This window comes from Taudactylus pleione, unplaced genomic scaffold (genome assembly GCF_031769625.1).
Source record: "Taudactylus pleione unplaced genomic scaffold, aTauple2 ptg000395l, whole genome shotgun sequence".
NCBI lineage: Eukaryota > Metazoa > Chordata > Amphibia > Anura > Myobatrachidae > Taudactylus > Taudactylus pleione.
The window spans coordinates 3,130,828-3,155,997 of record NW_028284796.1 but is presented as its reverse complement, the minus strand read 5'-3'; the positions used below and the strand labels follow the sequence as shown (position 1 = coordinate 3,155,997).

The 25,170-nt window shown below is 50.4% G+C and overlaps 1 protein-coding gene across 2 annotated transcripts in view; it reads right to left on the bottom strand.

Annotated features, from left to right (window-relative positions):
• XRN1 (5'-3' exoribonuclease 1) overlaps positions 1-25,170 on the bottom strand; it is a 209,917-nt gene that overhangs the window by 79,860 nt on the left and 104,887 nt on the right. For both annotated transcript variants that reach the window (XM_088446275.1, XM_088446277.1), the window contains exons 23-25: positions 12,434-12,532; positions 10,839-10,954; positions 3,802-3,948 (exon numbers count right to left, since the gene is read on the bottom strand). In XM_088446275.1, coding sequence (XP_088302401.1) covers positions 3,802-3,948; positions 10,839-10,954; positions 12,434-12,532 — 362 coding nt within the window. The remainder of the gene's footprint in view (positions 1-3,801; positions 3,949-10,838; positions 10,955-12,433; positions 12,533-25,170) is intronic.

Genomic DNA, 25,170 nt, shown 5'->3' with positions numbered 1-25,170 from the left:
AGGATCCTCCAGAGGAATCCCGGATAGGAGAGTCAGTCATGCCAGTGACATGGCCTGCAGGACTACTTCCGATCCTGACTAAGGAGGAAATTGACGAGGAGGGAGTTGACGGTGTGGTTTGCATGCGCTTGGATACAACAGGACAACGGGATTTAGGTGTCCCTGGACTGCTTACGGTCTTAGCCAAAGTTTCTGAACTTGACAGTAACTTTTTATGAACGCGCTGCAGGTGCCGTATAAGGGAGGATGTTCCTAGGTGGTTGACGTCCCTACCCCTACTTATTTCACCTTTACATATGGTACATATGGCAAGACAGTTGTTGTCCGGATTTGGATAGAAATATTGCCAGACCAAAGAGGTGGAATGTTTGGTCTTCTGCCCAGGCATGACCGTGATGGGCTTTTTCATCCCACGGACAACAACTGTCTCCCCCGGAGCCGGATTTAAACAAACCACATCACCATCAGAATCCTCCTCGCCAACTTCCTCCTCAGCGCCAGCTACACCAGTATCCTCATCCTGTTGTACTTCAACAGTGACATCTTCAATTTGCATATCAGCAAGTGGACTGTGGGTGCTCCTTTCAGCACTTGCAGGGGGCGTGCAAATGGTGGAAAGAGCCACCTCTTCCCGTCCAGTGCTGGGAAGGTCAGGCATCGCAACCACCACCACACTTGGACTCTCCTTGGGGATTTGTGATATCTTCTTAGAAAGCACAGTTCTTCGCTGTGCTTTTGCCAGCTTAACTCTTTTGATTTTTTTAGTGGGAGGAGGGCTTCCATCGTCATGTGAAGCTGAACCACTAGTCATGAACATACTAGGGATCGACCTTAGCCGTTCCTTGCCACTCCGTGTCGTAAATGGCATATTGGCAAGTTTACGTTTCTCTTCAGCTGATTTAAATGTCTTTTTCAAGGTCATTTTCCTGAACTTTGCCATTTGGGATTGTATGTGCCCTCTACTATGACATTGGGCATCGGCCTTGGCAGACGACGTTGATGGCATGTTATCGTCTATGTCATGACTAGTGGCAGCAGCTTCAGCACTAGGAGGAAGTGGTTCTTGATCTTTCTCTATTTTATTTTTATCGGAGAAAGTTTGGTCCTCCATTTATGTTATATCGATTTGATATATACGTGCGGCTAAACCCAGAAAATAATTTTTTTTTTGGTTTGGACTGGAGTGTACTTTGGGGGTTACAGCACCCTTTAACGGTCAAGCCAGCCGGCCCTTTACTTATGACACAGGCGCACGCTTGGCACTACTTTGTTGATGCACGTGCGGCTACTGCGCACACAATTCACAAACACAGAAAATAATTTTTTTTTAGGTTTGGACTGGAGTGTACTTTCGGGGGTTACAGCACCCTTAACGGTCAAGCCAGCCGGCCCTTTACTTATGACACAGGCGCACGCTTGGCACTACTTTGTTGATGCACGTGCGGCTACTGCGCACACAATTCACAAACACAGAAAATAATTTTTTTTTTGGTTTGGACTGGAGTGTACTTTCGGGGGTTACAGCACCCTTAACGGTCAAGCCAGCCGGCCCTTTACTTATGACACAGGCGCACGCTTGGCACTACTTTGTTGATGCACGTGCGGCTACTGCGCACACAATTCACAAACACAGAAAATAATTTTTTTTTGGTTTGAACTGGAGTGTACTTTCGGGGGTTACAGCACCCTTTAACGGTCAAGCCAGCCGGCCCTTTACTTATGACACAGGCGCACGCTTGGCACTACTTTGTTGATGCACGTGCGGCTACTGCGCACACAATTCACAAACACAGAAAATAATTTTTTTTTAGGTTTGGACTGGAGTGTACTTTCGGGGGTTACAGCACCCTTAACGGTCAAGCCAGCCGGCCCTTTACTTATGACACAGGCGCACGCTTGGCACTACTTTGTTGATGCACGTGCGGCTACTGCGCACACAATTCACAAACACAGAAAATAATTTTTTTTTAGGTTTGGACTGGAGTGTACTTTCGGGGGTTACAGCACCCTTAACGGTCAAGCCAGCCGGCCCTTTACTTATGACACAGGCGCACGCTTGGCACTACTTTGTTGATGCACGTGCGGCTACTGCGCACACAATTCACAAACACAGAAAATAATTTTTTTTTTGGTTTGGACTGGAGTGTACTTTCGGGGGTTACAGCACCCTTAACGGTCAAGCCAGCCGGCCCTTTACTTATGACACAGGCGCACGCTTGGCACTACTTTGTTGATGCACGTGCGGCTACTGCGCACACAATTCACAAACACAGAAAATAATTTTTTTTTAGGTTTGGACTGGAGTGTACTTTCGGGGGTTACAGCACCCTTTAACGGTCAAGCCAGCCGGCCCTTTACTTATGACACAGGCGCACGCTTGGCACTACTTTGTTGATGCACGTGCGGCTACTGCGCACACAATTCACAAACACAGAAAATATATTATTTTTTTAGCACTTGGGGGGAGCACCCCTGATGGACAGAGCACCCCCTGGACAACACTACAGCACCCCTTTAGGACTGGGACACTGCACAGGACTTTGGAGTGGACACAGCCCCTATGGAGAACTGACTGCACAACACAGTCCAGCCAGCCCCTATGGACTTTGAAGTAGTGGACACAGCCCCTATTAACAACAGCAGCACAGCACAACACAGCCAGCCCCTATGGACTTTGAAGTAGTGGACAACAGCAGCACTACACTACACTACACTACACAGCACTAACTCCCACCCTCCCTCTTCACTGTCCACAGCCGAGTGAGAAAATGGCGCCGACGCGGGTACCTTATATAGGATCCAAAACCCGCGAGACTCGGAAGGCGGGATGATGACGTTTTGCCTCGATTTCAGATCCGAGTCAGGCGGGAAAAGTCGAGCCTGACTCGGATCGGACTCGGATCGGGGGGGCTCGGGGGGGTTCGGATTTCAGAAATCCGAACCCGCTCACCCCTAGTGTGTACCCAGCATAAGGCTGCAGTAGAAGTCCAATATGAAATGTAATAAATGTTAGATGTTTTTGAAAGCTTCCAATTCTGAGTCTGATGAACTGTGGAAACAGTTCCCTGTGGATGCTGATGAAACTCTACCCTGTAACCATTTCTTATTATTTCTTTGATGAAATGTGTCCAAATGTCTGCATATTGTACAATTCTCTCCCTACAGGTGGAAGAGGGTGCCGATTCTGGCAATAGCCATTGTGGGGTTCTCCGATTTGCCTTTCCGCCTTATTCTTGAAGACTTAAAAAGGCTGCCAAGAGGTAGACAGAGCGTGTCTCTACCTGAAATATCGATGCTAAGACACAGACAACACCACCCCCCCTCAATAGTATTACTCATATAGTACAGTTCCTCCTTCTCACCTGTGTCTTTGTCCTACCTGTCTCTACCTAACTTAGGAGGCAAGCTACCTTTTGTAAGGGCTGCCATGGAGAATTGACGGAGAAAAATTTATAAACACACATTTTACATATGTGCACAAGTATATACACAGTTGTTGCTGTGCTCCTGTGCAGAATGAGTAGTATAACAACTAGTACCATTTTCTCCATTAGATGTGGAGGAGATTCACAAATGTATTTTTGTGATGCAACCATCTGTATGTAACCAAAATGTAAGTGCCTCCCACTGAATTCAGATTACTGCAATTGTATGAACGATGAAGAGGAAATATCTGATAATTTATTGAGAACGGTAAAGCATGTGGCATATAAAACAGCAAATAGATACAGATATGAACACCCTCATTCTGAATACGCAGAGAGCTACTATACTAGAATTTTCCAATGTGAGATCACATACCTCTCTATATATTCACCCAACAGCTGCTCCACAGCAGAGGAGTATGTCCACTCAGTACCAACCCTCTTGGTGTAGCCAGGAACCTCCTCATTTTTCTTATTGAATTTTAAATTTAAGCCCACATTTGCTTTTTGTTCTCCATGGGGACTGAAAGAAAAAGCATGTGGCAAAGTTATTCCACACAACATTACCTAAATTCCATTCTATGGGTCATATTCAATTAGGCTGCGAAAATTTATAGCTGATTATGTAATTTTCTGCTGTTTCACTTATCCCCATATTCAACTACAAAGACTTTTATTGGGGGACAAACTTCAAAACTAGTGAAATCGATCCCGGGGGGTTTCCCAAGTATGCGGCAGGTGTTTTCTAGATTGCGGCTGGTAGCGGCAGGTGCATTTTTTAAGAATTTTTAAAAATCATTTTAGGGACTTAAAAATATGCTTGCACCCATTTTCATGTACCCCAAATTTGATGGGCATAGTTATTTTTCCCCAAAAAAATAGATAAATGCTATTCTTCAACACTTCTTCACAGGCGCATTAATGCACCTGCCGCTGCAATTTAAAACCCTGACTAGCCTCAGCAGGCTAAATCGGGGGTATCCATAGTGATCCCCCATGTCAGACCATCTTTAGGGGGGTGCCAGGATGATTTCCTGAAAATTGGCAGGACTTTGATACTTACCTTTCCGCCAGGTCCCATTTTCGCCGGATCCTAATTGAATACTGGGATAAGTGGGCACGCGCCCGATGCTTTATCCCAGTAAAAAACGGCGATGATGGCCTCTAATTGAATATGGCCCTAAATGTTGCACAAACAGTATAGGATAAATTATATCCTAGCAATATGGGAACATTATACAAATAAAATTGGCACAAATTATAACACTATGCCAGTAGTCTATGGGACATACTGTAGCAATATATGCTACATGGATACAATTGTATCCAATGTACATAGCACAGCAAATCAGTGTTATAGCAAAGAACAGGAGAAAAATATGAGATATGGTAAGAACTTACCTTTGTTATCTCTATTTCTACGAAGTCCATAGGGTTCCACAGGATACCTTGGGATATAGGTGATGACGTCAGGCATCGGACACCATAGAGTTAAGTTTTCAACCTCCCAGGATACACAAGGGTCCCCCCTCCTATACCCCGCCCCCGAGCCAAGGCATCTCAGTTACGTACCAAGCCATAGGCCGGAGGAGAAGGAAGAGAGAGAAAAAAAGATCTGGATACACACAAGAATCACATTCTCACCAGAGGGAGACGGAAAAACCGGTGACCAGAGCAAAGCCCATCCGCAGCACAGGTGCGACATGGTGGGAGTCCTGTGGAACCCTATGGACTTCGTAGAAATAGAGATAACAAAGGTAAGTTCTTACCATATCTCATATTTTCTACTTCAGGGTCCATAGGGTATCTACAGGATACCTTGGGGATGTCCCAAAGCAGTATCCTTTAAGTGTGGGGACGCTCCTGTGCTGAAAGGAGAATCCGCCGCCCGAAGGAAGCATCCTGAGAGGCAAAGGTGTCAAACGCGTAATACCTCACAAAGGTATGGACAGAGGACCACGTGGCCGCCTTGCAGATCTGGACTGCAGAGGCACCACGTCGAGCAGCCCACGAAGGACCCACAGACCTAGTGGAATGAGCCCTCACAGAAGGTGGAACCGGCAGGCCTTCATGAAGATAAAGGTTCTGAAATTGCCATACGGATCCAAGCTGCCAAAGTTTGCTTTGAAGCAGGCCAACCCTTTTTACGGAAGCCATAGAGGACAAACAAGGCGTCCGACTTCCTAAACGAAGAAGTGCGGTCAACATAAGTCCTTAAGGCCCGCACAACATTAAAAGGGCCTCCCCCACTGAAAGGCCAGGTGAGTTAAAAGCCGGCACAACGATTTCATCGTTAATATGAAACCAGGAAACAACTTTGGGAAGAAAATCCGGACGAGTGCGCAGCACTGCCCTGTTCCCATGAAAAATCAAGAAAGGGGGTCTACAAGAGAGAGCCCCTAAATCAGAAACACGTCTGGCCGAAGCTATGGCCAGAAGGAAAACAGTCTTAGCTGTAAGCCATTTAAGATCCACTGAGCCCAGTGGTTCAAACGGCGGTCCCTGGAGAGCCTTCAGGACCACAGCCAAGTCCCAAGGCGCCACAGGTGGAACAAATGGCGGCTGAATTCACAGAACACCTTGCATAAAGGTGCGCACATCAGGGATTATAGCAATCCTACGATGAAACCAGACAGACAAGGCAGAAACCTGCACCTTCAAAGAAGCCAGGCGAAGCCCATGGTCTAGTCCCGCTTGCAGGAAGGCTAGCACTCTAGACAGACGGAATTCCCGAGGTGCATAACCTCTCGGTCGACACCACTGAAAGAACGTATGCCACACACGATAGTATATTCTTGCCGACGACGGTTTCCACGCTCGTAGCATAGTTCGCACTACAGAGCTGGAAAACCGCCTGGACCTTAACATGGCCGTCTCAACAGCCACGCCGTCAAAGACAGCCGAGTCAGGTCCGGGTGAAGACAAGGACCCTGTGACAGAAGGTTCGGTCGTAGCGGCAACCGCAGAGGACTGTCCACGGACAGACCCTGAAGGTCTGAGAACCAGTGCCGTCTGGGCCATGCGGGAGCTATCAACAGGAGCGTCCCTCCTTCCTGTTTGAATTTCCGGATTACCCGAGGAAGAAGGGAAAACGGAGGAAATAGATAAGCAAACCGGAACGTCCACCAGACGGACAGAGCATCCACCAGATACGCCTTTTCGTCTCTTGTGCGAGACCCGTACACCGGCAACTTGTTGTTGTGCCGTGACGCCATGAGGTCGATATCTGGAAGACTCCACCTGTCCATCAGCAGTTGAAAGACGTCCTGGTGCAGAGACCATTCCGCCGGATGAACGTCCTGGCGACTGAGAGAGTCGGCCTCCCAATTGAGGACTCCCGGGATGAATACTGCTGATATGGCCGGGAGATTGCGCTCCGCCCAAACCAGGATCCGGGACACCTCTACGAGAGTCGCCCGACTTCGGGTTCCTCCTTGCCGATTTATGTAGGCTACGGTGGTAGCGTTGTCCGACTGGACCTGCACTGGGTGACCCTGGAGAACCTGATGTGCCTGCTGGAGAGCATTGAACACTGCATGGAGCTCCAAGATGTTTATCGGAAGCTCCGATTCCCCCCGAGTCCACTTGCCCTGGAACAAGTGTGGACCCGTGACTGCTCCCCAGCCTCGAAGACTGGCGTCCGTTGTCAATAGGACCCAATTCGCCACCCAGAACGGATGAACCTTGTTGAGATGGGTCGTCTGCAACCACCAGGCTAGGGACAGACACGCCGGAGGTTCGAGTACCATCGTCTGGGACCGTAGACTCTGAGGCAGTCCATTCCATTTGGACAAGATCAGGTGCTGCAGAGGTCTGGAGTGAAACTGGGCATATTCCACGAATACGAATACCGACACCATGGAGCCCAGTAACCTCATGACACCCGGCGGTTCTGCAGACAACTGCGCACTCTCAACTGCAAGGCCGAGATCTTTTCCTTCGTCTCAAAAATCCTTTGCTGTCCGGAGTCCAATAAGGCCCCGAGGTGCAGAATCCGCTGAGACGGGATTAGGGTGGACTTCTGCCAGTTTATCAACCAGCCGTGCCGTTGCAGTACCGCAATGGTCAGGTCCAAGTGGCGTAGAAGGGGCTCCGGAGATCCTGCCACCAAGAGAAGGTTGTCCAAGTATGGTAACATGCGGACTCCCTGCAGCCGCAGGGAAGCTGCCATGACCGCCATCACCTTGGTGAAAACACGTGGTGCTCTCGCGAGCATAAAAAGGTAACGCCCGGAACTGAAAGTGGAACTAAAAGAATAGGGTCATGCAGGTAAGCGTCCTGTATGTCCAACGACACCATGTAATCCCTAGGTTCCAGCGCCAGAATGATGGACCGTAGGGTCTCCATCCGAAACTTCGGCACCCGCAAAGACTTGTTGAGAGCCTTGAGGTTGAGGATCGGACGATACGACCCATTGGGTTTCTGCACCAAAACGAGATTGGAATAGAAACCGTGGCCCCTCTGGGAGAATGGAACAGGCACTATAACTCCAGCCTGGAGCATAGTGTGCAAGACCTTCCGCAGTTCCAAGGCTTTGTTCCGGTCTGATGGCAGACCCGTGGTGAAGAATCGAGACGGGGGTCTGTGCCGAAAGGAGAGGGCGTACCCGCGAGAAACCACCTCGAGAACCCAAGTGTCTGTCGTGGTAACTGACCAACACTGGGCGAACTGCAGCAGGCGGCCTCCCACTTTGGGGTCCCCCAAAGGGAGGCCCGGACCATCAGGCCGCAGGCTTGTCATCTGGCTTAGGGGCCGGACGTCTGGTACTCCAGGCCTGCTTCCGGGGCTTGGCCGATTTTTTGGGGCCAGCCTGTCGGAGAAAGGACTGTGCTTTAGGCCTACCCTGGGCCCTATAAGGTCAAAAGGACGACGTACCTGAACTGGAAGGAACTGCAGCAGACGGGAGACATGCAGATTTGGCTGCCGCCAGTGTGGCTACAATTTTGTCCAGGTCCGGACCAAATAGGACTTCTCCATTAAAAGGCAAAGCTTCCAATCCCTTTTTGGAATCCGCGTCCACCTTCCAAGATCGCAACCATAAGGTGCGACGAGCAGCTACAGCTGCCGAAGAAATCCGAGATGCCAGGGTACGGATATCCAAGGCCGCTTCGTTGATATAAGTGGCCGAATCCCGGAGATTGACGATCAACTCCGTCTGTTCAGCCGAACAGTCGGAATCGAAAGACGCCTCAAAAGTATCAGCCCAGCGCTCCATAGCTCTGGCAACCCAACAAATGGCCATAGCCGGCCTAGCTGCCCCCCCCCGCCAGGGAATAAACGGATTTTAGGCAGATCTCCACCTTGGTCCGTAGCATCCTTCAGGGAAGACATGGAGGGCATGGGTAATGTGGCACTACGGACTAGGCGTGTCACATGAGAATCCACCTGTGGAGGGGATTCCCACTTGGAAAAAAAATTATCCGCAAACGGATAAGCCACCGCCAAACGCCTCTGCGGCTGGTACAGTTTTGCCAGGCTGTTTCCACGCTTCCTCTAAATGGTCCACCAACTGACCCGAAAGAGGAAACACTTTGGCGTCACCCTTAGTATCATTAAAAAAAAAGGCATATTTAGATATGGACACAGGAGGATCCTCGTCCTCAATCACCAAAGCTGTGCGGACTGCCCGAATAAGTCCAGGAATATATACCTTGGACCTAGCATCCGACTCTTTAGTGCGGAGAGGTTCCTGGTCCAAAAGATCCAGAATCTTCCCCATCATCAGACGTCACGTCGTCATCCTCATAAGGAGCAGACAGAGACGCCACCGGCCGCTTATGTGGCCGCAACACAGACTCCCCTTGTAACACATCCGACAAGTGCTGTACAGAACTAGTCAGCGAATTAACCCACGCAGGCTCCTGAGAGACCTGGGGAGGGGAAATAGGGAGACTGTGGGGTACCATCAATTGCCTCGGGAAACCCTGCATGGGTGGCGACACCACTGACTGCTGGGACAATCCCATCTGTGAGAACTCAGGCTGCGGAGCTAACTGGCCCACCAGGGTTGTAAGCGCTTTGGCGAAACAAGCCCAGGGCGGCTCCTGTACCGGTGCTGTGACAGTAATTGGCCGCGCCAATAAATAACACTGCCAGCATAGCCCCACCGCGCTACCCTCCCCCTCCGCTATAGGTACCTTACACGTAGTACACAGAAGCTGGAGAGGAAAGTCACTCTCAGACATGATGGTAAGTATGTGACCCCTCTCACTAATACTTGTTAGTATAGCGAGAGACCACCCTGCAAGCACCGCACCGCAAGGGCTTTAGCAGAAAGAACAGGGACAGTGATAAGGCTGACAGTAAGAAATTAAAAGTACAGGCAGCAGCGCTAGCACAGTCACATACAATGCACAGAAAAATAAATCCTGCACTATCAGCGCTGATACTCAACTACACAGACTGGTAGGACACAGCGCTGCATACACAGACCTGACCAAGCGGAGGAGAAGTATGCGGGGGGACCCAGACCACGATGCCTCCGATCTTAGACTTCCAGCGGCGTTCACTATGCGTTACTGAAGATGACCACCGAGGAGCATAGAGGAGGCTGGCCTGGGGGAGGAGCGCTGCCACAGGGCCAGTCGGCATGTGCAGAGAAGGCTGTGTGCAGCGGGGGAGGCACCGACTGTGAGACAGGGAAGGCACGCTCCCCTGGCATTCATTTAACCCCTGGGACGCCGCAGCGCTACCGCTCTGCCGCGGTCCGCTGTCCCAGGGGGGTAGTGGAAGCGCAGGTTAATACCTGGCTCCACGCTGCAGCCAGTCCCCAGGGAGCCCCCTGCCTGGGGACTTTGGACCATGTTCAGCAGGGTCCCACCGCGGGACCCCTGCTGCTTACCTGTTGTCCCCCTTAGATCCTGCCATGGCCCAAAACATCTGGGGTCACCGCTAGCTGTGACCCCAGATGCTTACTAGCATCCCTGGATCGGTACCGGCGTTCTGGTACCGGCGGGGGTGTAGGGAAGACAGCATGGACGTCAGTACTGACTGTCCATGCTGTACTTCCAGATGTGCAGCCACAGCTGCAACGAAGAAGACTTCAGGGGCTCTTCTTAGCCCCCCTCTAGCAGGTGCATCCGACTCCGGCCGGGCACCAAACGAAACTGAGATGCCTTGGCTCAGGGGCAGGGTATAGGAGGGGGACCCTAGTGCATCCTGGGAGGTTGAAAACTTAACTCTATGGTGCCCGATGCCTGACGTCATCACTTATACCCAAGGTATCCTGTGGATACCCTATGGACCCTGAAATAGAAAGAAAGCTCAACTAGATGATATAAATACATGACTAAAAAGCCAGTAATTAAATATGCATATTTTTTGGAAGTTGCAGGAGGTATAAACAAGGTAGAGCCATTTGAAAAATGAGCTATCAATGAGATAAAGTTTCCTTTAAAAATAATTTATACTCACTTTCGCTTGGACCCTCTGCCAATGAATATACTTCCGGTAAACCTGGAAACAAGGTACGCGCTCACTCCAAGGCGATTTGCCAAGACATAGGCAGGATTATATTTTACAGAAAATTTCTAAAGAAAAGACAAAGACAACCCTAAAAAATACTAAAAATGTACAACCTGCAACAAAAGCAATATCCAGGCTTTTCAGTAATTTATAATTTACATTTTATTGCTATACTGTCAGCTGAGGGATATTGTATAAAGAACCAGTCAATGTGAAATCCTGCCTGGAAATTGAGTGGTAGCAATGTTGCAAAATCTAATTGTGGACATGTGTAATAAAAAAAGCTTTTGACACTATTAAACTGAATGACATTAATGAAGGCTAGCTGACCAAACTAGTCTTCTCCATACCAATCAGTCATTTGCTTCATTTCCTAAACTACACTACAAGAATGACAGCTAGAATGTTACTGGTTGTTGTGGGAAAAACCCAATGCACATTTACAGCATCTACAAATGTCCCACAACATATCCCTGTCTCACTTTGGGGCATATTTATTAAAGATATTTTGCAGGAAATCCCCTGAAAACAGACGTTTTTGTGGGTTCCCAGCAAAATTTAAGTATCCCCCTAGATGTAACAATGAGAGTTGCCATCTGCTGCGGTACTTCCATTTCTATGGGGTGTGCTATGCAAATTGGATTTACTGAGCTCCTGAACGCATTAGCCCATAGGCTACTTTTTCGCAAACTTTTCCTGATGCCTCTCTCATAGCGATCACTTTGCTTTTAGGCATTCAACAGGAAAGAGCTTTTTTGTAAGCTCTGTCTGGCTCCTCAACTATAATGAATGCAAGCGGACATTTTCATGATCACATTGCGAATTGGGGCAAATGTTCTTACCACAAACGCATTTTATATGCAGTTGTTGGAAAATATGTCCCTCTATCTCCAGCTCCTTGACTTCATGTGCATACCACACAGTCAGCTAATTACAGCAGTGCTGCACAGTCGAAGACATTTTCATGGAGGTGCGAGTGTGTATGGGGAAATTTTCAAACAAGCAGACATTAAGCAGAGCACATAGCCACTGCAATCACAGGTCTTCCTTCTCACACTACTAAAATTAAACATTGTTTCCTATTAGCTGTATAAGCAGACATGCATTACACAGAGCATGACCATGAAAACTACAAGCCAATTTCATCAAGCTAACAGGAAGCAAAGAATGCTTACAGTACCATTAATTTCTCTAAGTATTCTAATCATGCAGTATAAACTGATTCATAATATGCAACTGTTCATAATATGCAACATCTTTAAATATTTACATTTGCAAGATAACCTTGTCTAGAAGTGTCAATGTACATTTTCAGACAGACCTATGGCTAAGCAAAGATTATTAAAATAAATGAATCTACATGGCAATAGAACAATATAACTGATCACCTATGTAGCACTCAAAGCTATGTTAGAATGGATTTGCTATGCAAAATGTAATGACTGAACAAGCAGCAAATAGTAATTCAATATGCATTACGTAAGTTATCAATGAATGCGACAAGTAGGGTCAGCACACACTAGAGTAATAAGCAAAGGACTTACATGCTGGTTCTGCATTAAGGCATCTAGCTGAGGCTCACAGGGAATGTTGAAAAGAACACGGATTCTGTTCTCATTGAGAACATCAGATGAGTCTTGCACCTAGAGGTGTGAAAATTAGATAAAAATAAGAGTTATGGTAGAACATACCTTTGATAAATCTTTTTCTTTGAGGCCCATAGGGTCCACAGGAACTACTTTTGATATGTGGTTTGGAGGAAATCCGATAACAAACAGTGAACTCTTTCCAGTCCCAGGATGCACTGGGTCCTCCTCCATATATACCCCGCCTCCGGCACTCAGTTTTGTAAACAAGTCCATTGTCAGGAGAATGAAAGTGGAGAAGGAATACACTCATAAAAAAAATTAAAAAAAAGAGAATCAGTGACAAGAAGGAACAGATCCCACTGAAACCAGGTGAGTCAGGAAGGGTGCCCTGAGGACCCTATGGACCTCGCAGAAATAGTTAACAAAAGATATGTTATACCATAACTCTTATTTTCTTCTTCAGGGTCAATAGGGTCCACAGGAGCTACCTTGGGGATGTCCTAAAGCAGTTCCCTTAAGGGTGAGGATGCCCCTGAGCCAACAGGAGGATCCACCGCCCAAAGGAAGCATCCTGGGAGGCAAAAGTATCAAAAGCATAGAATTTGATAAAGGTATGGAGGGAAAACCAAGTGGCTGCCTTGCACAACTGTTCAGCCGAGGCGCCATACCTAACCGCCCACGAAGGTCCTACAGACAGAGTTGAATGTGCTGTCACCCTGTTGGGAGTGTTTGTTAGCTGGCCAACCACATTTGTGAAAGCCATACAAAACAAAAAGTGCATCTGATTTCCTGATGGAGTTAGTATGATCCATGTAAATCCGAAGGGCTCAAACCACATCCAATGAAGTTTCACCAGCAGAAAGGCTTGAAGACCTGAAAGACTGTACAACAATTTCTTCATTTATATGAAAACGGGATACCACTTTTGGAAGGTAGCCTGCCCGTGTACGCAGGGCTGCTCTATCCTGGTGGAAAATCAAATATGGGGTGCGACACGACAGTGCTGCCAAATCAGAGACTCTGCGAGCTGAAGAGAAAGAGGAGAAAAAGTGTCTTCGCTATCAACCACTTGAAGTCCTCAGTGTTCAAAGGGAGGAGCCTGTAGCACCCTGAGAACTAAAGAAATCCCACGGTGCCACCTGAGGAACAAAAGGTGGCTGCAGATGGAGAACCCCCTGCAAAAATGTTCTAACATCCGGCAAGGGAGTGATTCTACGCTGAAACCAAACAGAGCGCAGAAACCTGTACCCTCAATCTGGCTTGGAGAAAAGAGAGAACCCGAGAGATCCTAAAAACCTTAGGATCAACTTTTCTGTGGGAACACCATAGAAGAAAGGAATGCCAAATTCTGTAATAGATGTGGGCAGAGGAAGGCTTTCTTGCAAGCAAACGTATGAATCACAGAATTCGTAAACCCTTTAGCTCTTAAAACGGAAGACTCAAGAGTCAAGCCGTCAAAGATAGAGGAGGTAGGTCCAGATGTAGGCAGGGACCCTGCACTAGCAGGTCTGGACGAAGAGGAAGTGTTAGCAGATTATTTATTGAGACACACATCAGGTTGGTAAACCAATGGCGCCTGGGCCAAACCGGAGCTATTAGAATCACTCTGCCACCCTATTGATTGAATTTTCTGAGATTTCTTGATAGAAGAGAGAATGGAGGAATCAGGTAAGCCAACATGAAATCCCACCCCACTGCCAGCGCATCCACGAAGGCGGATGATGGGTCTCTTGTCCTGGACCCGTACCTGGGGACCTTGTAATTGTGCCGTGAGGCCATGAGATCCACCTCTGATAGTCCCCATTTGTCCATTAGAAGCTGGAAGACTTCTTCGTGGAGTGTCCATTCTCCGGCGTGTATGTCCTGACGACTGAGGAAGTCTGCTTCCCTGTTGTGGACTCCTGGGATGAAATTTTGTAGAGATTGCTGGAAGATGACATTCTGCCCAAGTCAGAGAAAAAGTGCAAAATCTATATTTTGGGGTGCAGATGTTGAGAAACCACTCAGAACCCTTTGTACACCCCCACCCAAAGGACAATTTACCCAAAAAGAGTAAAACAAAAACCCAGGTACACCCCAAAAAACTCCTTAAAAATTTGGGACAAAAATGAAAACAGTGGGTGGACAACTTCAGAAACTAGCGAAATAATCTTCTGGGGGGTGCTCTAAGAAGGGGCCATGTGTTTTGGGATTGCAGGTGCTTGTATGATGGAGGAATTACATTTTTTCTAAAACTCCACTTTAGAGACATTACAATATGCTAGCAGGCCTGTCGACAGGCAGGGCCCAAGGGTACAATTGTACCGGGCCCTGAGGTTCTAGGGGGCCCGGAGTGTATCACTGCCTGCGCTGCTGATGCTGCAGTGATCAGCAGGGTTCAGGCATGTACGGAGTCCCTGCTGATCACTGCAGCAACAAGTCCAGTGGCGGGGGGAGGGGGCAGGGTGCCATCTGCCATCCGGCAAGTAGAAATTAACTGCAGTCGGCCGCAAGCTGCATAATACTTATAGCAGCAGGGCCGGCTGGTCTGAGTCACTCACTTGCTGCTGAGTGGCCGCTGGGGATTGGAGAAGCTCAGTCAGCACTGTGGTGAGGGCGGGGCTACTGCCTGATGACTCCTCGATGTCTCAGTCAGTGATTTGAGGAGTCCGATGTGAGCTGAACTGTTTCCTCAGATCACCGGCTGAGAGATAGAAGCAGTCATCAGGCAGCCACGCTCCCACCACAGTGCTCTGCTCTGCTCCTCCAGTCTCGCCCGGCGCCCAGCAGAAGCAGTCCGGAGGAGAAAGACTTACCTGCTGAGCTTCCTGGGCAACTTCTGGTAAGTGCAACCTTGGGGGAGTGCGGGATAGAGTTGGAAAGCACAGTGTGGGATGGGATAGCACAGTGGGGGGGATGAGAGAGCACAGTGGGGGATGGGGGGATGAGAGAGCACAGTGGGGATGAGAGAGCACAGTGGGGGATGGGGGGGGATGAGACAGCACAGTGGGGGATGGGGGAGATGAGACAGCACAGTGGGGGATGGGGGGGTGAGAGCACAGTGGGGGATGGGGGGGTTGAGAGAGCACAGTGGGGGATGGGGGGGATGAGAGAGGAGAATGGGGGGATGAGAGAGGAGAATGGGGGGGGTGGGAGAGGAGAATGGGGGGGGTGGGAGAGGAGAATGGGGGGGGTGGGAGAGCACAGTGGAGAATAGGGGTGGGAGAGCAGTGGAGAATGGGGGGTAGGAGAGCACAGTGGAGAATGGGGGGTGGGAGAGCATAGTGGAGAATGGGGGGTGGGAGAGCATAGTGGAGAATGGGGGGTGGGAGAGCACAGTGGAGAATGGGGGGTGGGAGAGCACAGTGGAGAATGGGGGGTGGGAGAGCACAGTGGAGAATGGGGGGTGGGAGAGCACAGTGGAGAATGGGGGGTGGGAGAACACAGTGGAGAGGGGGGGTTGGGAGAGCACAGTGGGGGGTTGGGAGAGCACAGTGGGGGAATGGGAAAGCACAGTGGGGGTTGGGGGTGGGAAAGCACAGTGGGGGTTGGGGGAGCACAGTGTGAGATGGGGGATGGGGGAGCACAGTGTGAGATGGGGGATGAGTATAGTATAGTGTTAGATGGAATGAGCATCACTCCTAGGTATGCGTTAAATGACAGCCATACATGTGAACTGATGGTTAAGGAAAAAGGGTTCATTAAAACCCAAAATGTCGGTTCACATGTATGGCTTTTTGACTGTCATTTAACGCTGCAACGCAGACCCAGAAGTGCTGCTCATTCTGATCTATGTACTGATAGTTTTTTGGGCTGCCGCCCGCCACATTTATGTATATGTGTGTATGTATATGTGTGTATGTATAAATGTATATATGTGTTAATGTATATAGTATGCTTATGTAAAGGATCTAATAACAGCCCCCATGCTGCTTAGGCTAAGTCTATCGAGAATCAAGTAGCCAGTGGAGTCAAGCCAGCACCGAGAGGCAAGAGAGGATCCGGCGCTTGGTGAGCTGAGGAGTAGCGCTGACTCAAAGAAAAGACACCCAGGCAGAGACGCCGTGGCAGGCAAACATAGAATAAGGTAAGTGTGGGGCATGGAGGGACACTGTGGGAGATCAGAGGTTCCCCAAAGAAAAGACAGATGTAAGGCAGACTCTCGAGCAAATGGCCTGTACCTGCCAGTGACCCTGGGATGGGGGCCCCTAAAAAAATTGGTGTACCGGGCCCCATGATTTCTGTTGCCGGCCCTGTATGCTAGTACCCATTTTCAAGCACCCCAAATTTGATGGAACTACTTATTCGCTCCAAAAAAAACTGCTTTATGCCATTCTTCACCCCTTTTACCAAGAAGCTAATAGCAAGTAATTACCACCACTTAAGTACCCTAACTAGTTCTATTAGGGCCAATACTAAACTTCCATAATGATTTCTGAAGTCAGCCCATCTTTTTCTGGGTACAGAGTGATTCCCCCAATTCATCCTGCACTTTTCGCCTGTTTCACATTCACCGGGTCCCGTTTTCGCCTGTTTGGCAATTGAATACGGAGTAAATCGGGATCGCGCACAAAAAGTTTTCACATCCAAAATAAGCAAAGGCGACAAGAAGCCAGGCAGGCGGAACTTTCTTGCCGATGCAAAAATAATTGACTATGGCCCAAAGTCTGAATGGCTTCCTGGAGTCCCAGGGCTTTGACAAAGCTTGCTGGGGGATTTGTGCCAAAGAATTTCTGGGAAAGTGATTGCATATCCCTGACACTCTACTTCTCTGACCCTTCTCTGTTGTTGTCTGATACCAAGTGTCGCAAAACTGAAGAAGTCTGCTCCCCTCCCTGAGGTCCCCCAGCAGGAGGCCTGCCACATCAGGCTGAAGGTTTGTCATCCGGCTTGGTAGCTGGACGTCTGGTTGACCAAGACTTCACCGCTTGTTGTGGCTTGGTAGTCCTATGGGAATTAGACTGCCTGGAAAAAGACTGTCCCTTTGTCCTTCCCTGAGGTCGAAAGGGAAACTGCTTTTTGGAATAGTTTGATGATGGTAACTCAGCAGTTTTTGAAGCTGTAAACGTAACCACTATCTTATCCAACTCTGGACCAAACAATCTTTTACCTGAAAAAGGCAGGGATTCCAGAGCTTTCTTGGAACCCACATCTGACTTCCAGAATCTTAACCAGAGGGCTCTGCGTGTCACAACTGAGACTGCGGACGCCCTGGATGCCATAATTCCTGCGTCCTTTGCAGCATCCCCTATGTAAGATGTTGTCTCTCGCATAAGAGAAAAATAAAACAGCTGTTCTCTGGCATCTGGCATAGTCTCTTCCAATGCCGCTGTCCACTCTTCTATGGCCTTGGCCACCCAGGCAGTCGTCATATCCGGACGCGTAATTGCACCAGATAAATAAAAAACTGACTTTAAACAGGTTTCCAACCTGTTATCAGTAATATTCTTAAGAAAAGATGCGGACGGAATGGGCAATGTAGAACTCTTAATCAAATGAGTCACGTGAGCATCCACCGTGGGAGACATTTATCACATTCATTTACTGGAAATGGATATAACAAGGATAACTTCTTTGTAGCATGGAACGCCTTTCCGGGGTATTTCATGCCTCAGCCATGATTTCTGAAAGCTGTTCAGACTGAGGGAACTCAATGATCCTTAATCACCTTCTGTTGTCTAAGGAGCGGAGCTTTAGACCTAAGAGGTGTCTTTTCATCTTCTAAATTTAAAATAGATTTAACCGCTCTCCACAGAGGTATGCCAATCCTCCTCCTCAGATACCGATTCCGAGGAGGAACCCTGTGCAACATCTGATTCATCAGATGATGCGTCTGAGCCTAAAGGCTGGGTGGAATAGCGCGATGATCTCCTCCGACCCTGAAACTTAGTGGTTACCAATCTACCTGCTTGTCTAGGTTTAAGAGCGGCAGACTGTTGAACCATACCCTGTGAAGAATGAGCATAAGCATCCATCCAGGATGTATACATAGGAGGAACACACATAGCAGGTTGCAACTGTTGTGAAAAGCCCATAGTAGGAGGCAGTATCGGTGTCGCTAACCAGTCCACTAAATGCGTTAGCACTTGTGAAAAAGAGGACACCCACAGTGGCTCTTGCACAGGAGCTGGTATACTGGGTTGATGTGATGGAATCTTATAAACAAGAAATACACATACCATCCTGTATGAAATCCTGAGGAGACAGGCCTGCCTGACAGGATTTACATAATACCAGCACTGGGGCCTCAGCCTCATGTTTCCCTTTTATCTTAGACATATAAGGTAGTAAGGTACCAAGCAATGCAAATGTGACTTTTAAACACTGTTATAGAAAAAACCCCACCACATGCACAGAGAAAATATGAGATATGGTAAGAACTTACCTTTGTTATCTCTATTTCTACGAAGTCCATAGGGTTCCACAGGATACCTTGGGGTATAGGTGTGACGTCAGTCGCAGGGCACCAAAGAGTTAAGCTTTCAGCCTCCCAGGATGCACTAGGTCCCCCTCCTATACCCCGCCCCCGGGCCAAGGCACCTCAGTTAGTTACCAAGCCATAGGCCGGAGGAGGAGAAGGAAGAGAGAGAACAAAGATCTGGACACATACAAGAATCACATTCTCACCAGAGGGAGACGGAAAACCGGTGACCAGAGCAAAGCCCATCTGCAGCACAGGTGCGACAGGGCGGGAGTCCTGTGGAACCCTATGGACTTCGTAGAAATAGAGATAACAAAGGTAAGTTCTTACCATATCTCATATTTTCTACTTCAGGGTCCATAGGGTATCCACAGGATACCTTGGGGATGTCCCAAAGCAGTATCCTTTAAGGGTGGGGACGCTCCTGTGCAGAAAGGAGAATCCGCCGCCCGAAGGAAGCATCCTGAGAGGCGAAGGTGTCAAACCTGTAATACCTCACGAAGGTATGGACAGAAGACCACGTAGCAGCCTTGCAGATCTGAACTGCCGAGGCACCACGTCGAGCTGCCCACGAAGGACCCACAGACCTAGTGGAATGAGCCTTCAGAGAAGGAGGGACCGGTAGGCCTTCATGAAGATAAGCTTCAGAAATAGCCATACGGATCCAGGCTGCCAAAGTTTGCTTTGAAGCAGGCCAACCCTTTTTACGGAAGCCAAAGAGGACAAACAAAGCGTCCGACTTCCTAAACGAAGAAGTGCGGTCAACATAAGTCCTTAAGGCCCGCACAACATCCAATGAGGCCTCACCCACGGAAAGACCCGGTGAGTTAAAGGCCGGAACAACTATTTCCTCGTTAATATGAAACTGGGAAATAACTTTGGGAAGAAACTCGGGCCGAGTGCGGAGCACTGCCCTGTTCCCATAAAAAACCAAGAAAGGGGGTCTACAAGAAAGAGCCCCTAACTCAGAAACACGTCTGGCCGAAGCAATAGCCAGAAGGAAAACAGTCTTAGCTGTTAGCCATTTAAGATCCACTGAGCCCAGTGGTTCAAACGGCGGTCCTTGGAGAGCCCTCAGGACCACAGCCAAATCCCAAGGCGCCACAGGTGGAACAAAGGGCGGCTGAATGCGGAGAACACCCTGCATAAAGGTGCGCACATCCGGGATTGTAGCAATCCTACGGTGAAACCAGACAGATAGGGCCGAAACCTGTACCTTCAAAGAAGCAAGGCGAAGCCCATGATCTAGTCCCGCTTGCAGGAAGGCGAGAATCCGAGACAGACGAAACTCCCGCGGTGCATAACCTCTCGGTCGACACCACTTGAAGAACGTATGCCACACGCGATGGTATATCCTCGCGGAAGACGGTTTCCGAGCTCGTAACATGGTACGCACCACAGAGCTGGAAAACCCCCGGGACCTCAGCATGGCCGTCTCAACAGCCACGCCGTCAAAGACAGCCGAGTCAGGTCCGGGTGAAGGCAAGGACCCTGAGACAGAAGGTCCGGTCGTAGCGGCAACCGCAGAGGAATGTCCACGGACAGACCCTGAAGGTCTGAGAACCAGTGCCGTCTGGGCCACGCGGGAGCTATCAACAGGAGCGTCCCTCCTTCCTGTTTGAATTTCCGGATTACCCGTGGAAGAAGGGAGACCGGAGGGAACAGGTATGCGAACCGGAACGTCCACCGGACGGACAGAGCATCCACCAGAGACGCCCCTTTGTCTCTTGTGCGAGACCCGTACACCGGCAACTTGTTGTTGTGCCGGGACGCCATGAGGTCGATTTCTGGAAGACCCCACCTGTCCACCAGTAGTTGAAAAACGTCCGGGTGCAGGGACCATTCCCCCGGATGAACGTCCTGGCGACTTAGAAAGTCCGCCTCCCAATTGAGCACTCCCGGGATGAAGACCGCTGATATGGCCGGAAGATTGCGCTCCGCCCAAACCAGGATCCGAGAGACCTCTACGAGAGCCGCCCGACTGCGAGTTCCTCCTTGCCTGTTTATGTAGGCCACGGTGGTAGCGTTGTCCGACTGGACCTGCACCGGGCGACCCTGGAGAAACCGCTGTGCCTGCTGGAGAGCATTGAAGACCGCACGGAGTTCCAAGATATTTATTGGAAGCTCCGCTTCTGTCGGCGTCCACCTGCCCTGGAACAAGTGTGGACCCGAAACTGCTCCCCAGCCCCGAAGACTGGCGTCCGTTGTCAACAGGACCCAATTTGGAACCCAGAACGGACGTCCCTTGTTGAGGTGGGTCGTCTGTAACCACCACGTAAGGGACAGGCGAACCTCCTGGGTGAGCACAATCGTCTGGGACTTCAGAGACTGAGTCAGCCCGTTCCACTTGGACAGGATCAGGTGCTGCAGAGGTCTGGAGTGAAACTGGGCGTATTCCACCATGTCGAACACCGACACCATGGAGCCCAGTAACCTCATCGCCGAGTGTAAGGACACCCGGCGGCTGTGCAGACAACTGCGCACCCTTGACTGTAAAGCAGAGATCTTGTCCTCCGTCACGAAGATCCTTTGCTGTCCCGAGTCCAATAAGGCTCCAAGATGCAGAATCCTCCGAGACGGGATTAGAGTGGACTTCTGCCAGTTGATTAGCCAGCCGTGCCGTTGCAGCAGTGCAATGGTCAGGTCCAAGTGGCGTAACAGGAGCTCTGGAGATCCTGCCACCAATAACAGGTCGTCCAAATACGGCAACATGCGGACTCCCTGCAGCCGCAGAGAAGCCGCCATGACCGCCATCACCTTGGTGAAAACACGTGGTGCTGTTGCCAGGCCAAAAGGTAACGCCCGAAACTGGAAGTGGTCGCTGCTGATTGCAAACCTGAGGAACTGTTGATGGCGCCAAAGAATAGGGACATGCAGGTAAGCGTCCTGTATGTCCAATGACACCAAGTAGTCCCCAGGTTCCAGCGCCAGAATGATGGACCGTAGGGTCTCCATCCGAAACTTCGGGACCCGCAAAGACTTGTTGAGTGCTTTGAGGTTGAGTATCGGACGATATGACCCATTGGGTTTCTGTACCAAAAATAGATTTGAATAGAAACCCTGGCCCCTCTGGGAGAATGGAACCGCCACTATAACTCCAGCCTGGAGCATAGTGTGCAATACCTTCCGCAGCTCCGTAGCCTTGTTCCGGTCTGATGGGAGACCCGTGGTGAAGAAGCGAGCCGGGGGTCTGTGCCGGAAGGAGAGGGCGTATCCGTGGGAAACCACCTCCAGAACCCAAGTGTCTGTCGTAGTGGTCGACCAACACTGGGCGAACTGTAGCAGGCGGCCTCCCACCCTGGGATCCCCCAAAGGGAGGCCCGGACCGTCAGGCCGCAGGCTTGTCATCTGGCTTGGGGGCCGGACGTCTGGTACTCCATGCCTGCTTCCGGGGCTTGACCGATTTCTTAGGGCCAGCCTGTCGAGGAAACGACTGTGGTTTGGGCCTGCCCTGGGCCCTAGATGACCGAAAGGACGATGGTCCCGAACCAGAAGGAGCAGCGGCCGACGGGAGACAGGCAGATTTGGCTGCCGCCAGCGTGGCCACAATCTTATCCAGATCCGGACCGAAGAGAACTTCTCCGGTAAACGGCAACGCTTCCAGACCTTTCTTGGAATCTGCGTCCGCCTTCCAGGATCGCAGCCACAAGGTGCGACGAGCAGCTACCGCTGCTGAAGAAATTCTAGACACCAGAGTACTAATGTCTAGAGCCGCCTCGTTGATGTAGGTGGCCGAATCACGGAGATTGCCAATCAACTCCGCCTGATCGGCCGGACAGTCGGATTCAAAAGAAGCCTCTAATGAATCCGCCCAGCGCTCCATCGCTCTGGCAACCCAGCAAATGGCCATAGCCGGCCGTGCTGCCCCCCCTGCAAGGGAATAAGCGGACTTCAGGCAGATTTCTACCTTGCGGTCCGTAGCATCCTTAAGGGAGGACATGGATGGCATCGGCAATGTGGCACTACGGACAAGACGGGTCACGTGAGAATCCACCTGTGGAGGGGATTCCCACTTAGCAAAATAATTATCCGCGAACGGATAAGCCACCGCCAGGCGTCTCTGCGGCTGGTATCTTTTGCCAGGTTGTTTCCACGCCTCCTCTAAATGGTCCACCAACTGACCCGAAAGAGGAAAGACTGTGGCATCGCCCTTCACATCTTTGAAAAAGGCATACTTAGATTTAGCCGCTGGGGGAACTTCGTCCTCAATCACCAAGGCTGTGCGGACCGCCCGAATAAGTCCAGGAATATATACTTTGGACTTAGCATCAGCGTCCTTAGTATGGAGAGGTTCCTGATCGTAAGGATCTAGAATCTCCCCATCATCAGACGTCCCTTCGTCATCCTCATAAGGAGCGGACAGAGACGCCACCGGCCTTTTATGAGACCGCATCACAGACTCCCCTTGCAACACATCCGACAAGTGCTGTACAGAACTTGTCAGGGAGTTAACCCACGCTGGCTCCTGAGAAACCGGGAGCGGGGAAATAGGGAGACTGTGGGGTACCACCAATTGTCGTGGGAAACCCTGCATGGGTGACGACACCACAGACTGCTGGGACAAACCCATCGGAGTAAACGCGGGCTGCGGAGCTAACTGGCCCACTAAAGCTGTTAACGCCTGAGCGAAACAAGCCCAGGGCGGCTCCTGTACCGGTGCTGTAACCGTAATAGGCCGCGCCATGGACAAACACTGCCGGCAAAGGCCCTCCGCGCTACCCTCCCCCTCCGCTAACGGTACTTTGCACGTGGTACACTGTAGCCGGAGGGGAAAATCACTTTCAGACATGATGGCACCACGTATGTGACCTCTCTCACCAATTAAGTATTAAATAGGCGAGAGACCACCCTGCAGCACCGCACCGCAAGGGCTTTAGCAGAAAGAACAGGGACAGTAATAAAGCTGACAGTTTAGAGAAGAAAAGATTACAGGCAGCAGCGCTAGCACAGTCACATACAATGCAGAAAAATAACAATTCCTGCACTAACAGCGCTGATCACTCAACTACACAGACACAGGGCCTGGTAGGACACAGCGCTGCATACACAGACCTGACCACAGCGGAGGAGAGGTATGCGGGGGGACCCAGACCACGATGCTTCCGTCCAGCGCTTCCAGCAGCGTTCACCATGCGTTCTGGAGAAGATGGCCGCCGAGGAGCAGAGAGGAGGCTGGCCTGGGGGAGGAGCGCTGCCACAGGACCAGTCGGCAGCATGCAGAGAGGGCTGTGTGCAGCGGGGGAGGCGCCGGCTGTGAGACAGGGAAGGCGCGCTCCCCTGGCATGCATTTAACCCCTGGGACGCCGCAGCGCTACCGCTCTGCTGCGGTCCGCTGTCCCAGGGGGTAGTGGAAGCGCAGGTTGGTCGCCTGGCTCCACGCTGCAGCCAGTCCCCAGGGAGCCCCCTGCCTGGGGACTTAGGACCATGTGATCAGCGGGGACCCACCGCGGGACCCCGCTGCTTACCTCTGTCCCCCTTGAATCCGGCCATGGTCCGGAGCATCTGGGGTCACCGCTAGCTGTGACCCCAGACGCCCACCAGCATCCCCGGATCAGTACCGGCGTTCTGGTACCGGCGGGGTGTAGGGAAGACAGCATGGACGTCAGGACTGACTGTCCATGCTGTTCATCCAGATGTGCAGCCACAGCTGCATGAAGAATAAGCTTCAGGGGCTCTTCTAGCCCCCACTCCAACAGGTGCACCCGACTCCGGCCGGGCACCAAACTAAACTGAGGTGCCTTGGCCCGGGGGCGGGGTATAGGAGGGGGACCTAGTGCATCCTGGGAGGCTGAAAGCTTAACTCTTTGGTGCCCTGCGACTGACGTCACACCTATACCCCAAGGTATCCTGTGGATACCCTATGGACCCTGAAGTAGAAATGAGGAACAATAGTGATATAAATAAGTAACAATAGACTCAGCAGGCGCTAGCGCACACAAGGCAGATACCACTTTTAGTTGAAAATGAGCTCTGAATTAACTGGTCAAAATCCTATTCGAGTTGATTGATAGGATATAGAGCATTATATACCTGGCCCCTGGGGGAGAGGTATACAGGGAGATCCCAATGCCTCCCAATACCAACCGCTTTCACAGAGCACAGAACGTAGTCAGTGAGCGTCTCATATACAGAGGTGGGCGGAGCGACCCAGACGCGCGAAACTTCCATCGCCTGGCCCTGGGTCGGGGGAGGGGCTGCCGGAGGGAGAGCTTACCTCCCCCATGCTGCACAAACCAATCGGGAACACTGGCCTCTCCGCAACAGAATGCGTCTCAATCCTGTCCCCGGGAGC